Source organism: Platichthys flesus, chromosome 24 (genome assembly GCF_949316205.1).
Source record: "Platichthys flesus chromosome 24, fPlaFle2.1, whole genome shotgun sequence".
NCBI lineage: Eukaryota > Metazoa > Chordata > Actinopteri > Pleuronectiformes > Pleuronectidae > Platichthys > Platichthys flesus.
This window is the reverse complement of record NC_084968.1, coordinates 14622441-14638944: the sequence shown is the minus strand read 5'-3', so window position 1 is coordinate 14638944 and position 16504 is coordinate 14622441. Positions and strand designations below refer to the sequence as shown.

The 16504-nt window shown below is 43.4% G+C and overlaps 2 protein-coding genes and 1 long non-coding RNA gene across 3 annotated transcripts; all 3 read left to right on the top strand.

The window, feature by feature from the left end:
• The first annotated feature begins 89 nt into the window (after positions 1-89).
• Positions 90-2464, top strand: LOC133949996 (E3 ubiquitin-protein ligase TRIM47-like). Its single transcript, XM_062384130.1, has 3 exons — positions 90-155; positions 794-1314; positions 1642-2464. The coding sequence occupies exons 2-3, from the start codon at positions 805-807 to the stop codon at positions 1903-1905; spliced, it is 774 nt and encodes a 257-aa protein (XP_062240114.1). The 5' UTR covers positions 90-155; positions 794-804; the 3' UTR covers positions 1906-2464.
• A 358-nt stretch (positions 2465-2822) lies between these two features.
• LOC133950314 (uncharacterized) lies at positions 2823-11623 on the top strand. The gene is made up of 18 exons (XM_062384564.1): positions 2823-3748; positions 3829-3924; positions 4143-4376; positions 4477-4624; positions 4702-4728; positions 4815-5380; positions 7164-7383; positions 7638-7841; positions 8070-8266; positions 8358-8445; positions 8514-8683; positions 8772-8852; positions 8962-9057; positions 9128-9231; positions 9315-9423; positions 9512-9644; positions 9726-9752; positions 10483-11623. The coding sequence occupies exons 1-18, from the start codon at positions 3083-3085 to the stop codon at positions 11025-11027; spliced, it is 3711 nt and encodes a 1236-aa protein (XP_062240548.1). The 5' UTR covers positions 2823-3082; the 3' UTR covers positions 11028-11623.
• A 2659-nt stretch (positions 11624-14282) lies between these two features.
• On the top strand, positions 14283-16350 carry LOC133950335 (uncharacterized). The gene is made up of 3 exons (XR_009920243.1): positions 14283-14392; positions 15071-15263; positions 15451-16350. It is a non-coding gene; the product is annotated as an uncharacterized LOC133950335 (long non-coding RNA).
• The last annotated feature ends 154 nt before the right edge of the window (positions 16351-16504 follow it).

Here is a 16504-nt window from a genome sequence, read left to right as displayed (position 1 = left end):
CTGAGACGCTGTGAGGAGACGTCACCACTTCATCAGGTGAGTCCTCCGAGCGTCCAGGAAGTGACAGAGTCCAGCGGGTGTGTCTCCTCCTTACTGGAGAGGAACCAGGGGACACGTCCTTAAGTCAACACGGCTGCAGCCTCAGGACACACAAGGTAAGAGGCGTGTGTATTTGTATCTTCATGGTGTTTTATTTATGTTACGTATTCATTTAAATTACTGCAGCACTGTTGTAACATCATGTACAATGTGTATTAAAATGTAAACAGCAGGCAGTGCAGTGGGTATGGTTTATAGTTCACATGAATTGAATAAGCAGAAAAGAATTAGCACTTTTCAGGATGTTTTATCTGGAACGTCAATACGACTCCACAACTAGAAATATGATTTTATCGTAGATACTTTTACTGCATGTAACCTACGACGCAATCCACAGGCCATCTTGAATCAACCTTTCACAACGATTACAGAAAATACTCGATCCTGATTGGCTGGAGGATATATATATTGTATTGCATAAGCACTATTTCCTCTCAAGCCGATAAAAACCTCCCTGAAAATGCTGAGAGGGTCAAAGGCCAAACAGCTGTAACTACTTTTATTTCAATCTATAAAGCGTTTCTGGAGATTTCACCTTTAAATAGTATAATCAAAAGGTTAAAATATAATTGTTGGTTGTGGTTTTTCCTTACTCTTGTTGAGGGTTAAGGACAGAAGATGTCACACCATGTTAAAGCCCTATGAGATGAAATCTACAGAGGAGCTGATGATCTGTTTCCTGTTCCCATGTGAGGAGAGGCCCTGATGTCCGAGCTGTGCTGCATCTGTCTGGACGAGTCCACCCGCCCGGCGTCCCTCCCCTGTGGACACGCCTTCTGTCTGGCCTGTGTAGGAGAATACTGGAGGATCAGTGGCTCCTGTCAGTGCCCCCTCTGCAAGGCCTGCTTCCCCACCAGACCCCAGCTCCAGACACACCCCCCCACACAGAGCCAGGTCGGGGCCGCACCTTTAAAAGCCGGCGAGGTTCCCTGTGACCTCTGCCCCGGGCGGCGTCCAGCCGTCAAGTCCTGCCTGGTGTGTCTGGCCTCGTACTGCGACGCCCACCTGGAGCTGCACTACCAGAGCGAGGCTCTCGGGGGCCATCTTCTGATCGGTGTGGTGAAGAACCTGGAGGACCCTGTGTGCAGAGTGCACGGGAAGCCGCTGGACAGGTTCTGCAGGAGCGACCGGACATGTGTCTGTGCCATGTGTTCCCAGACAGAACACAGGGGCCATCACATCCTCCCTGTGCACAGAGAGGCCGCCAAGCAGAGGGTGAAGTCTCACTGGAGAACAACACTCGAGCACGTACCTCCACCGAGGACCCACAATCCAATACACAAAGAAACATACAACAAAAAACTAATCTATGATTAATTCAACATGAAAAAAGTCTTTAACCAAAATGAAATATGTCCTGTGTTAATATAAAAACCCTGTGTCTGTTCACTTAGTGTCCCTGACAGCCTGTCGCACAAAACAAACACACAACTTACCATTAATTCCACTGAGAGAACAAGGCAACACTGGATGGATTTAAATGAACAACACTGCCTCTGTATCACATGCTTCTGTTCACAACAACGTCTGTATTTCCCTCAGGTTCAATTAAAGCGGATGAGGATGAAACTGCAGCAGGTTATTCAGGAGAGACTGAGTCAGGTGGAGAATCTGAAGGAGACACAAAGCAAAGAGCTCGTCAAACAGCTGGAGGCAGAAATCTGTGATCTGCAGAGGAGACACACCGAGCTGGAGCAGCTCTCAGAGACTGAGGACGACCTCCGCTTCCTGCAGGTCCGAGTCTCAAGGTCAGAGGTCACACCCAGCTCTCGTATTGAGATTTCTCCTCACATCCTAACGACCTGAGGAACCTGTGGACCACACCAGGAAGCCAGGATTTACACAATCTATTCAATTAACATTTCACAACATGACAGGAGGAGCGAACAGCAAGACTCACAAATCCAGTCGCTTCAAAAACGAGTGTTTGCAGCTTCTACCGTTTTGTGAAATGTCTGATGCTGATGCTGCACTGGAGAGAAACTGCTGAATGTGCATTTTGGATCAAAAGTTTATTTTGCTTTTTTAAAACTGGTTGAAAAAGTTTGACCCTAATGAGATAAATGAGTGCTTCTATATTTATATTCACACATATGTTTTCCTCTGTTTTGTCTAAGTTGTGTTTCTGTCTCAGTCGTTGAAACAAGTTGGACCGGACGCTGCTGTAACAATAATTAAAATAAAACTGAGCAACACACCCATGCAAATCTCTGATATATTTATTCATCATGATGACGCATCTCTTTGGATAAAGGAACTAACCGCAAGGTGGGAACTTTGTCAGAAACGAAAGTTAACACAAAGCTGAAGGCACGCCCACACACGCACACACACGCACACACACGCAGACACACACACTAGGTGGGAGTAGAGAGAAGGACATCGAAGCCTGAAGGATTAACAGCACCGGAGCAGCTGAAAGGTAAAAAACGTATTGCCTTATCATATTGAATTGTATTAGTTATATAGTTTTATACTTCTATGAAAGACAACAACTGATTAATACTTTCACTGTAGTTGTTTATTGCTCTACTATTTTAAACAAAAAGGTGTTTAGTGTTGTAACACACTGTGGGATCATCTGTTCACATGGGTTGTTCCGTGATCCTCCACACTTTTATTATTACAGTTTCTGCTATTGTGATTGAACACACACACACAGACACACACAGACACACACACACACACACACACACATCCACATACACCCAAGGCTGGATTGTCTTGCAGGTGTGCCAACGCAAACATAGCTCAGAGCTACAACACGATCACAGTGTTGAAAATGTGTTTTGTCATCGTAACTTTTTTATTTGATTTTTGACAAATTTAAAATAAAGAATCAGGATTTAAACCTCGTGTTTGAGACAGAGGCTGAATAGAGGAGCTGCAGCATCGGACAGTCTGAGGAAAGACATGTTTTCTGAACTTTGGAGCATGAAAACATTTTAAAGTAATAACACAAATTAAAATAATCAAACTGGATATGAGTAACATGTGTCTCCTTCATGCAGGTTTCTTTAAACCGGCCCTCATACCGTTCTGGTTCAGTGACCTCCTGGTTCTCGGCATGGCCTCTGCTGCTGCATCACCCAGAGGGACCTGTCTGCTGGAGAAGCAGTTAACATGCTCCATCTGCATGGACGTGTTTGTGGACCCCGTCACTACAGCTTGTGGCCACACCTTCTGTAAGAGGTGCCTGGATTTCAACTGCAAGTACAGTAACAGCGAGTGCCCCCTGTGCAGAACTTTTCTGATGAACACGGGAGCTGTGAACATCGTCCTCAGAGAAATCATCCAGCAGCGTGAGTCTGAAAAGTCTGAGAAGAAAAAGAAAAGTATCTTCACGGGGCAGGACGGAGAAGTGGCCTGTGACATCTGCACAGAGCAAAAGCTCCAGGCCGAGAAGTCCTGCCTGGTGTGTCTGGCCTCGTACTGCTCCACCCACCTGCAGAACCATGCTTCAACCCAAAGGCTGAAGGGTCACAAGCTCGTGGCCCCGGTGAAGAACCTGGACGACAGGGCCTGTCTGAAGCACGGACGCCCCCTGGAGCTGTACAGCAAGAAGCAGCAGAGATGCATCTGCGTCCGCTGTCTGGAGGGAGGTCCACAGGAGGTGGTCTCCACCGAGGACGAGTGGGAGAAGAAGAAGGTGAGTGATCAAGAATAAGTCGTATATATCGTGATGTTTGAAGTTTGGATAACGACTTGTTTTTTTATTGTCCGTTACAGATTGAACTTGAAAACGCAAAAACAGAACTGGAGGCCAAGATTCAGAAGAGAGAAACACAACTGGTCGAGCTCAGTCAATCTGTGAAGAGCTTCCAGGTGAGAAAACACAAACCTGACTGATCCTGGACTCACCTGGATTTAAAGGTTTAGTCCTTTCAAACATACAGTTAAATGGACTTATTAAAAAGAAGGTATAGTGTCACAACTGATACAACTTCTTAGGGTTTGATTATAACTGAGGTTCCAGTCTATTTATGTGGTGACTCACACACAGAGCTGTGTTGAACTGAGGCTCCATGTCCGTCCATCTTCAGGACCTGCTGGAGAACGAGTGGTGGGACATTGAGGCCGTGTTCGCCGCCGTGCTCTCCATCGTGGAGGAGGCCCGGGAAGAGGCTCTTCAGCCGCTGAAGGACAGGAGGGAGGTCGTGGAGAAGGAGGCAGAGGACCTCCAACAGGATCTGGAAGAGGAGATCAGCCGCTTCCAGACGACCATCTCTGAGCTGGAGGACATCAGTACACTGGAGGATCACATCCACTTCCTGCAGGTGAGAGGGCGAATTACATGTTGTAGGACCTTAGTTAGACTGCTGTCAGCTTGTCTGTCTTTTCATCTCTCTCCCCCCCCCCCCCCCCCCCCTCTCTCAGAACTACCCATCTCTTCAGAACCTGGACGACATCAAGGACTGGGCCGAGGTTCAGTTGGACACGTCCCTGTCCTTTGGGACGATGAGAAAAACCACATCTATTATGAAAGAAAAAGTCCAACAGGAGCTGGAGAAGCTGACGTCCATCGGTAACACTCAGATTGTGAAATGATAAAAAGCTCAAATCGTGACTTGATTGATCTAAAACTATTTATCCGCTTCACAGAACTCAGGAGAATTCCAAAGTTCACAGGTGTGTGATACGTTCAGTTTCTTACTTTGAAGACGTAGACACGTTTTGTTCCGATGACCTCGTAACTTTCCTCTCGTCCTCACCAGTGGACGTGAAGCTGGATCCAGCCACCGCGCACCAGTGCCTCGTTCTGTCTGAGGACGGAAAGGAAGTGAAAGACGGACAGGAGGACCCGGAGGTGGACGACGCCCCGGAGAGGTTTGACATGTTCGGCAGCGTCCTGGGGATCAACAGCTTCACCTCCGGGAGGTCATACTGGGAGGTGGAGGTCGGCAACAAGCCCGGGTGGGACCTGGGCGTGGCCAGAGGGGACGCAAACCGCAAGGGGAAGCTCACGTTGAACCCAGACAACGGCTACTGGGCGACCGTCCACTACGAGGACGACCAGTACGCGGCTCTGACAGCCCCCCCGCTGCTCCTCCCTCTGCTCCTCAAGCCGGAGACGGTGGGGGTGTTCGTGGACTACGAGGACGACCTTGTGTCTTTCTACAACGTGACGGCTCGGTCTCACATTTACTCTTTCACCGGGTGCTCGTTCAGCGGGGGGGAGCTTTTCCCGTATTTCAGTCCGCACCGGAAACAAGACGATGGAAGCGCTGATCCGCTGATTATCTCCTCCGTGAAACAACGTGAACAGATCATGGATGAGTCCTGAAGAGGAGATGTTTGCGTTTGATTTGTTTGTTACAGGTGTGTGTGTGGGGGGGGATTAATCAACAGACTGTAAATAAAGATGGCCGACGTGTCTCCACTTCCTCAAAATATCCCTGATACACGCGACGCCGTTTGATTTAAAGTCCTGGTCCATGATCAATTGATTGGTCCATGCCCCATTCGCTAACATGGAGGAGATGCGGTTTATGACCTATTATACAGCCAGCCACCAGGGGGCGATCTTATTTTCTGTCTTTACTTGTGGGAGCTGTCATGTCCTCCATTTTAACACATTATTGTTTAAGAATATGAAATCAAAGTCTGTCATGTGATTATTTACCAGCCAATGAACTTGTACACATGGTGTCCTGTTTGACCACTAGAGGCGCTATGGAGACAGATGATACAGATTTCAATATTTAGTTTGATGTGTTTTATGATCATTAAATTCATTTGTCACAACTTCGAGGCTGAGAAGAATTTTTTTTGTACATATGTGAAACTTGATGTTGCTCAGTAAAGATTGGTTTTCTGATTTCTCATTTATTCATTCAAAATACCTAATTCCAAAAATCGGATCATACCGGATCATATTAATATTCCCGTGAAAAGTTTGATTTTGTATTTTATTACTTTTATTACTGTATTCTCCTAAAATGATTATGTAATTGTAAAATGACCTCCTTTGACTTAAATTCCGTAAAATTAAGACTTTATCCTTATAAAGTTTGACTTGTGACTTTATTCCTTTATTCTTGTAAAACGTATTGTTTGTTTGTGTATTTTTGACTCAATTCTCTTTAAGTTTTATGACTATTCTTGTAAAGTTAGTGTGTAACTGTGTCTGCCGCTGCTGTAGTTGTAAATGCAGTTGGTAAATCTCCTAAGAGCGAGTTTAACCTGACGATTGTTTCGCATGAAACGAAAGTGAAAGTCTTGAAGGGAGAGAACACAGAGGAGAGAGTCGGGAAACGACAGAGAGATCATCACTCGGACTGAGGAGCATCGACGCTGCAGAGCACGGTGAGACTTCATCAACTTTATAAAGAACTTTGTGACGTTTAGTAACTGTGAAAGTTTAAGGATGAATTATGAAACTTGTTCTTGTTCAGGGATACACACATTTACTACCACAGAGCGAAATATATCGTTTGACTGTGATGCTGCAGGTAGAAAATACACAGTAGGATGTGTTAATAAATATAATACTTCAAAACGCTGCTGTCAGGAGGAAAAACATCAAGCTTCCTGTTGTAAAGGTAAAAAAACTGTTAATGTTAAATTGTTCATGTCCAAGATCCTCTCAAAAAACACGATGTCAGTACAGAAGAATATTTGTTCTGCTTTTTTCCTGGTTAGAAAAAAATATGATTCAGATTTTATTCATTGACAGATTGGCTCGCATCATATTGAGCTTCTGTTGTTTGAGGTTTCACACACACACCCATATACACACACACACACACACACACACACACACACACACACAGTCAGTGCCACTAGAGGGCGACCAAACACCATGAATCACCTGCTTCAACACAGCTCAGATCAAGTCAATGAAATGAAAGTTAGAGTGTAAAAGCAGGAAATGCAGGACCGGAAACTTACACTTTGACAAAGATCCAGAGAAAAACATTTCAGTAAATCAAAAAAAAATATATATATTTTCATTTGCCAGAAAACTGAGCAAACTGTGAAACTGTCCATGTTGGATTCAGCTCTGCTTCAGAATAAATCACATATTTCATGCATAAAAATATTTAAAACGTGTTTTTCCACAGACACTGAACACGTTCGACATGAGCCTCCAGGTTTGTGTGTGTGGTTGGTCCAAAGTGACGAGTTACCACGGCCTGAGGACCCACCAGGGGAAGATGGGATGCACCCAGAGGGGAGTGAGGATCCCAGAGAGGAACGCAATGACCTTCCTGCCTCAAATTACCTTCAAGGAAAGTCCAATCTATCTGAACGAGCCTGAGAAGAACTTCTTCACCTGGTCTGGTGAGTGTTTTTTAATGAGTGTACAAACTATATCACTGTTGTCACCAATTTATTTGCTGCCAAAAAGCTAAAATGTGTGAAATTAAAGGACTGACGCTAGCAAAAAGTTAATACTAAATATTGAATATATAATAGTTTCAGCTTCAAAATACGTATTTGAAAAGGAAAAAACATCCAGTTTTTTTAATTGAAGGAATAACCCATTTTATTTCTTTCTCAACATCTGATTAAATTCTCCATAATGTCTCAAACAGCCGACTCAGACAAGAGCCTCCAGGTCTGTGTGTGTGGTTGGTCCAAAGTGACGACCTATCAGGGCCTGAGGATCCACCAGGGGAAGATGGGATGCACAGAGAAGGGAGTGAGGATTCCAGAGAGGAGGAGTTACCCTCCTCTGATTCACTTCACGGGACGTCCAATCCAGCTGACCGAGCCTGTGTTGACTTCTATAGAGTCTTGTGAGTTGTTCTTAGTCAATGTACAAACTATATCAATATTTATATGATGCAAAAAAGGTAAAATGTGCATAATTAAAGTTACGATACAGAAAACAAAGTGGAAACTGAATCAAGCACTTTACCAAAATATTGAATATATAATAGTTGTATTTTCTGGTTCTGAATGCGTATTTAAAAAGGAAATAAAGACCAAATATTAATTGAATTCTTCCATAATGTCTCAAACAGCCGATTCAGATGAGAGCCTCCAGGTCTGTGGGTGTGGTTGGATGAAGGTGACGACCAATCAGGGCCTGAGGATCCACCAGGGGAAGAAGGGATGCATGCAGAATGGAGTGAGGGTCCCAGAGAGGAGGAGTTACCCTCGTCAAACCCCCCCCACGGGACGTCAAATCCAGCTGAACGAGCCTGACAACTTTATTCTTGTAAACTTCAATTGCCATTTTTTTTTATCATTAGGATTATTGAGTATAAGAAGTTTGTAAAGTCGATTGAATCATTGAACTCTTTTCTTAGCCTCCCATCGACCATTTCCAGCAGACGCTCAACGGCCACATTCATCCAGCAGCTGCCGACGTCACCGCGGCCGAGACAAGAGAGCCATGTACGAGTTTTAACTTTACACGAATAAACACATTACAGCAGCTTTGATTGACAGCTTTGTTTCCACAGTTTTCCAGACTCCTGAGCCCCCCCCTCGTCATCAAACCGCCACCGACACGTACCGACCTCGTCGAGCGCTCGAGTTCTCCACCGGCGGCGAGCAGGTGCAGGCTCAGATCTTTGACCTGTTGAAACGTCACGCTGGGGAGCTACTGCAGCTTCATCCTGTGAATCAGATCGTAAGAACAAAGAGTTCCACGTAATCAACAGATGCCGAAGAAACGGATTCTTCATCGTTATATTACCGAATGTTTTCCTCCTTTTTAGACGACGCCTCCAACGACCGCCGTCCCTCCAAGAGAGGAGGAAGAGGAGAAGCAGAGGAAGGCGGAAAAACTGCGCATGAAGGTTATTATTACACTTCTAATAACACTGAATGGAACTGTTTATTGGGTCATCACTTGTGTCGTCTACAGTTCTATTTCACTTTGTTTATTTCTCCTCTTTCTTCCTTAAGGCAAAGCAAGACAACAAGAGGGCGGAGCTACAGCAGAAAATTCAAATGACAGAACTCAAGATGGCAGAAGTGGAATTATCTGTGAAAGGCTTGACGGTACGAATTCACGTTTTACAATATGGTTTCTGTCCATGTTTCTCTTGACATGTCCACTGTCCATCATCAGGTTAGCTTGGACACCGAGTGGCTGGAGATCAACAACGTCTTCTCCAAGATGATGAAAGTCGTGCAGGACGCTCGGCAAAGATCTCTGCAGCCTGTGGAGGAGAGGTTGGTTCTTCGTGGCTCACAGTGAAGTGTGGTCAGACGTATTATTGATCCATTAGCGTAACGTCCTGTATTTGACCTTAAAGGAGAGAAAGGGTAAAGAGAGAAGGAAAGGGTCTGCTTCAGGGGCTGAAAAGAGAAACTGTCAAACTCCAGAAGTCCATCGCTGAGTTGGACAGAAACCCAGACCTTCAGGTGAGTCGAGGATCTGACCTGCAAAGACATGGTCACGTCTCCATGAGGTTGATTTGAAACTGACGTTGTGAGATTTCCCCTCACGCAGATCTCTCTGGATGAACTCACGGATTGGAACAACACAAGTGTTGATACCTCGTTCTCCTTCGGTTCCTTGAGAACCACAACGTCAGCCATGATGGAACAAATTCAGCTGCAACTAGAAGAGCTCTCCTCTGTTGGTGAGTCCTTTGTGTTCATCCAGGTTTGTGTTTCATCTGATGAAGATCTGTGTGACTTTAACTTCATCTTTGTTTCCACAGAACTAAAGAGATTCCCCACATTTGCAGGTGCGTGTCTCAGCTTTTTACAATATATGGTTACATGTGATTCCAGTTACGCTTATTAGTTCACTAGTCTGAATAATAAACTCACATTTTCTCATTTGGAGTTGTTCGTTTGTCAGAACAACTTCAAATTAAGATTTTGCGTGTGAAAACGGAAACTGCACCCATGACTTCCTTTGTTAAAAACACCCACTTCCTCAACAAGTTCACCACAGCTGTGATGCATGAGCAAAAGAACTGAGAGAAGTCTTCTCATGTATTTTAACTTTGGTGTTCGATGGTAAACAGAATATTACTTATTGACCCATTTCCTCAAAAACGTGATGAAAGGGACTCACATGAAGGAGCAGCCAGATATAAAACTATGTATTGTCTTTTTCAAAAGTTAAAAACCAAGAAAAGAAAAATCTATTCATGAATATAGTAAACTATCACCCTTGTTTTAAAGTTTGATTTGCTTAATGTCTCTTTTCCTATTTCAACGAGTACATTTTTGCAGAAAAATTTGAATAACTTTTCACTTTGTCTGTGACACACATATGCATTAAGCGTTTTGCTGTAACGACTGATAACCAGATTTTATCCTTGGAGGTCAGACGCTGTCGTTTGACACGAAACCTGTGACCTCGTATGAAAAAGGAGACGATTCCATTTATGCCCCCGATCCATCAGACAATTATCTGTATTTCACGACAGGATTCTATGTCCTTTATTCTGTTGTGTTCTTCTTCAGTGGATGTGAAGCTGGACCCAGCTACAGCCCATCACTGCCTCTCTCTCTCTGACGATGGGAAGGAGGTGCAGGACGGAGGAAAGAACCAGGAAGTCCACGACACTCCGGAGAGGTTTGACATGTTCGGCAGCATCCTGGGACTCAACGGCTTGTCCTCCGGGAGGTCATACTGGGAAGTGGAGGTCGGCAACAAGACCGGGTGGGACCTGGGCGTGGCCAGAGGGGACGCAAACCGGAAGGGGAAGCTCTCGTTGAACCCAGACAACGGCTACTGGGCGACCGTCCACTGCGAGGACGACAAGTACGCAGCCCTGACAGATCCATGCGTCCGCCTGTCCCTGAGAGACAAACCTCAGAAGGTGGGGGTGTTCGTGGACTACGAGGAGGGTCTCGTGTCCTTCTACGACACGACGGCTCGGTCTCACATTCACTCGTTCACTCAGTGCTCGTTCGGTGGAGAGATCTTCCCGTACTTCAGTCCACATCTCCAACAAAATGGTCAGAACGCAGCTCCTCTGATCATCTCTCCTGTAGAGAGACAGTAAATGAAGCTTGTGTCCGTTACAGTGGCTGAAAATTACAATATATTATATTATGACATTATCAGAGACGCAGATAAAGATGGAAGACGCGTCTCTACTTCCTCCTGTTACAAATATGAAGGCAAAATACACTGGATACGGGTGATGCCTATAAATGTCCCCTTGTAGGGATAATAAAGGATCTTATTTTATTATCTTATCTTATCTTTTGCTTTCGCCATCGTTTGGAGCCAGAGTCGTTTTATTTAACAGGTACTTTGACTTTTTGGGTTGGTCCAAGTCCCATCCATTAACATGGAGCTATGCCCTATACGCAGCCAGCCACCTGGGGGCGCTCCAGAGGATATAGCCCTAAGTGAGCTGACATGTGTATGTAGGTGCATGTGGGTACTCAGGTGTTCAAGGGCTGAATTCTAGTTCTTCCATAAAGAAATAAATATATATTCCTAAGACATTGTTTTGTGTTGGTTGTGGTTTAATGTAAACTGTATTTCATAAATCATGTTACAGGAAGAGGGTTTATCTGACGAGAGCTTTTTTCTATGTCTTTTATTTCTGTGGTGTTGGTGTAAAAAAATAAAACTTTATAACCTGACCAATGAACTTGTACACACGGTGTCCTGTTTGACCACTAGAGGCGCTATGGAAACAGATGTTAAAGATTTCAATATTTAGTTTGATATGTTTTATGATCATTAAATTCATCTGTCACAGCTTTGAGGCTGAGAAGACATTTTATTTGTTGTACATATGTGAAACTTAATGTTGCTCAGTAAAGTGTGGTTTTGTAATTTCTCATTTCACCAAAACGTGTTTGGGTGAAGGGACCAAATAAAAAATACCTAATTCAAAAAATAGAAACCGGATCATATTCATATTCCCGTGAAAAGTTTGAACAAAATGTCACATTTATGACCTCATGATGATAATTAACTTCAGTTTATATAAGTTTCTTCACCAATTTACAACTTTATTCTTCTTACTTTACTTACATTTTAATTACGTTATTCTCATAGAATGATGATTTAATTGTAAAATGACCTCCTTTGACTTAACTTCTGTAAAATTAAGACTTTATCCTTATAAAGTTATGACTTTTGTCTAACAAACCGCCTTATTAGTTCACTAGTCACATATCAATCAAACCGCCACCAACACTTCCAGACCTCGTCGAGCGCTCGAGTTCTCCTACGGCGCCGAGCAGGTGCAGGCTCAGATCTTTGACCTGTTGAAACATCACGTTTTACAATATGGTTTCTGTCCATGTTTCTCTTGACATGTCCACTGTCCATCATCAGGTTAGCTTGGACACCGAGTGGATGGAGATCTATACTGTCTTCTCCGAGGTGAAGAACGTCGTGGAGGCCGTTCTGCAAAGAGCTCTGCAGCCTGTGGAGGAGAGGTTGGTTATACGTGGCTCACAGTGAAGTGTGGTCAGACCTATTATTGATCCATCAGCGTAACGTCCTGTATTTGACCTTAAAGGAGAGAAAGTGTAAAGAGAGAAGGAAAGGATCTGCTTCAGAGGCTGAAAAGAGAAACTGAAGAACTCCAGAAGACCATCGCTGAGTTGGACAGACACCCAGACCTTCAGGTGAGTCGAGGATCTGACCTGCAAAGACATGGTCACGTCTCCATGAGGTTGATTTGAAACTGACGTTGTGAGATTCCCCCTCACGCAGATCTCTCCTGATGAACTCACGGATTGGAAAAACACAAGTGTTGACACTTTGGAGAGAGGATTACGTTCTCCTCTACCGATGATACTCCTCTCCAATGTCGGCTCACTGAGCAACAAGATGGACGAACTGCGCCGTCTCATCACGACAAATAGAGACTTTGCTCGTGCTTCTCTTTTGTGTTTTACGGAATCATGGCTGACCGAAGCTAAACAGGACTCTGCTGTAGAGCTGACAGGCTTTCAGCTGTTACGTGCAGACCGCGACCTAAACCTCACAGGCAAATCAAAAGGGGGAGGGATTTGTTTCTATATAAACCGTTTCTGGTGCAGCGACGTGAAAGTGATTTCACGGTACTGTTCTCCGGACCTGGAAACTTTTTTCATCACCTGCAGACCGTTCGACTCTCCCCGTGAATTCACCTCTTTTATTCTGGCCGGAGTTTACGTCACATCAGACATCACCTGACTCTTTTAGAACTGCTTCTAACAGCCTGGACGAATATACAAATGCTGTGACGTCCTACATCAGCTTCTGTGAACACAGATGTATTCCGACACACACCAGGGTGAGCTACAACAACGACAAGCCCTGGTTCACAGCAAAACTCACACAGCTTCTTTTGGAGAAAGAGGCAGCCTTCAAGAGTGGGGACATGGATAAGTTCATACTGGCTAAGTACTCGTTTGGCGAGGAGATGAAGAAGGCCAAATGACAGTATATCAAGAAGCTGTAACAACAATTTACTGCAAAACCAAATTCCCACAAGACCTTGAACTTGCCAACGATCTGAATGACTTTTACTGCAGATTCGACAGACGATGGACCAGTTCTAGCCCTAACCCACATTCCCAACCCCCCTCCACAGCTATCACACCTCTATTTCCCAGCCTGGACAAAGACACCCACAAAATGGTCCCAAACAGCCATTTTTTTTCATCATTTGGAGCCAGAGTCGTTTTATTTAACAGGTACTTTGACTTTTTGGGTTGGTCCAAGTCCCATTCATTAACATGGAGCTATGCCCTATACGCAGCCAGCCACCTGGGGGCGCTCCAGGGGATATAGCCCTAAGTGAGCTGTCATGTGTATGTAGGTGCATGTGGGTACTCAGGTGTTCAAGGGCTGAATTCTATTTCTTCCATAAATAATCAAATATATATTCCTAAGATGTTGTTGTGTGTTGGTTGTGGTTTAATGTAAACTGTATTTCATAAATCATGTTACACGAAGAGGGTTTAAATGACGAGAGCTTTTTTCTATGTCTTTTATTTCTGTGGTGTTGGTTTAAAAAAAATAAAACTTTATAACCTGACGATCCCCGTCGCCCACGCCTGCTTGTGTTTACTGAACGACGGGTTTGAGCATCTTCTCACACTTTAGTGATTCGTGATCTGATTCAGAGACGAGAGGTAGACAAGAGCTAGAGGTAGACAACTTCCCACGGAGCTCACCACAAACGTGCACATCATCACATATCAGAAGACCACACATACACTCTGACCATATCTCGCTGTCTGCACACTAACTACAGACATATATGGTGAGAAACGAGTTTGCTGCATCTTCATTGGATGTCTTTCTCTTGAGGTCAAACTCTTGGACGCTGAGAGGTTTATAAAAGATGAACATTTCCTGACTTATTGCACAGACTTCATCCTCTCCAGACGAACTCAGCTGCAGAGAAAGGTGAGAAAAGGTCTCTCCACCTTCACCCTATAACTGACTTCTATCAACATTCAATTAAAAGTTTTGTACTTTTTAACTTAAATTCAGCCTCAAGAGTAATTTAATAAATTATAAAACTGACCTCATCTTCAGTCCGGCTGATTCTAATGTACGAGTTGTGTTTATATACACTGTATTAAGGAGTAAAAGTGATTTGGTAATTATAATATCAACGACAAAATTCAAAGCACTGAATAGAACAATATTTGAATATCTGTAATGGTTCATTATGATGGAGAATTAAAGCCACTTAAAGGGAAGAAAATCAAAGAGAATAAAGTTGTAATATCGTAAGAATAAAGTCATAAATTAAGAGAATAAAGATGTATATCGTACTGGTTGTCAAGTTTGATTCCTTGGAACGAAAAACCAAAAAAAGAGAGCTTTTCGGGAAATATTTCAACTTATTCTTTAAATTACAACTTTAGGTCTTTATTCTCCAAACCTGTGAATTTGTCATGTTAAACATGGAGATAAAACTTGGTTGTATTTTATCACTTGTCTTTCAGTTGCTGTAGATTTGAGTCCTGCTATGAGCTGCACTGACGAATAATGTTGAATACTGAATAAATATTGTTTTTGAACAACACATTGTTCTGCTCAAAAACTCTGTGTAATAATTGTTCTCTCACACTCTAGACAAAATGAAGATCCTTCTCCTGACTGGCATCATCTTCACTGTCGTCCAAACGATGTTTACCAGCAAAGAAGGGAAGCCTGACTACTGGAAGCCCTGTCACCACAGGAGCGTTGAACAGAAATACAAAAACTTTACGATAAGACACATCATTCCAGAAGACAGGAGCTTGAATTCTATAAAAGACTGGGAAAGGTGAATTGAATTCTTTTATAGTTTGTTGCATTTTGAAAGAGGCAATGTCAGCAACAGAACTGTGTCATATCAAAGAGCATCATTATATTTATCATATCCAATCAGCAGCAGATACAGTTAATGTCATTTGATCTCTAAGTCATAAAGGGGTTGGATTTTTAAACAATGTGATGATCTCATTGTGCAGCTATCTAAGAGACAAGGGACTCTGGTGCAGAACACGGAAGCAGTCGTTCATCCCGGCCAATATGACGAAGGACGTCCTGCAGATCTGCAGCCGGTCTGGCCTCTATGTGAAGAGTAACTTGTGCAGCGGCAGTTTGAAAATGCTGGTGTTTGAAGTGTTATCCTCCAAGTGTCCTCCAAAAAATGAAACCAGGAAACAAAGGTTTAATACACGTATTACGGTAAACAAGACTCAACAGTTTGTGATTGTGGCCTGTGATATGGTTGGAAACATGTGCCTCCCCGTCCATTTTGAGGGAAACAAAAGCCTCAATAGAACGAATGAGCCATGCACCGCACCTCCTAGACCGCCGACCAATCAGAGCAAAGTCTTCATCAGATCTGGGATTTAAAAGAAAGGCTGCTAGCTCTGGGGCGAGGCGTCAACGTAATTGAGGTCATTGATTACGTTGAACCGGACTCAGACGCTGTTCTTAGATTCTGACAAACTGTTTCTGTTTTAACTTCTCTTGCACTTACGGTAGTCTTATTTTAACCTGCACAGCTTTTTCCATCTTTATGGTAATACAACCTGGCAGCACACGGTAGTTGTGAACAAAGAGGAAAGTTAAAGCGGTTTAGTTGTTATAAAGGATGATTCATTACCTTAAAACATTTGATTCAGAGCAATAAACCATTGTGAATGATCCCTTCCTTTACATCGTACAGACATTTCAAATAAATATCAGTTCATCTAACTTTGATATTAAGACTAAATAAGTTTGTTCATAATTATATTTTCATGTAAGAGTTTCCTTAACTGCTACAGTGCTAATTTCTTTTGATTCCTTTGTGTAATAAAAATACTCAATGTGTTAATTTTCTTTTCTTTTGAGGAATAAATGAAATATATTTTCCTGTCCATGATTATTTTCTATCTTTATAGACAGATAAATGCACATACATACAAGTACACAGTATAATGACAGTATATTCACTTCCATTCCTTGTGGACAGCCAAACCAAAACCAGGACCTCATAAGGACGCTAGTCCCCGTAATGTCGCTGGTCCTGTC

What these genes read in the sequence shown, in the direction of transcription:
- LOC133949996 (XM_062384130.1), top strand. Translation starts at nt 805, where the DNA reads ATGTCCGAGCTGTGCTGCATCTGTCTGGACGAGTCCACCCGCCCGGCG. An exon ending in GAGAGGCCGCCAAGCAGAGG is followed by an intron (nt 1,315 to 1,641) that starts GTGAAGTCTCAC and finishes TATTTCCCTCAG; the next exon opens with GTTCAATTAAAGCGGATGAG.
- LOC133950314 (XM_062384564.1), top strand. Translation starts at nt 3,083, where the DNA reads ATGAGTAACATGTGTCTCCTTCATGCAGGTTTCTTTAAACCGGCCCTC. An exon ending in AACAGATCATGGATGAGTCC is followed by an intron (nt 5,381 to 7,163) that starts TGAAGAGGAGAT and finishes GTTTTTCCACAG; the next exon opens with ACACTGAACACGTTCGACAT. An exon ending in GAGATTCCCCACATTTGCAG is followed by an intron (nt 9,753 to 10,482) that starts GTGCGTGTCTCA and finishes GTTCTTCTTCAG; the next exon opens with TGGATGTGAAGCTGGACCCA.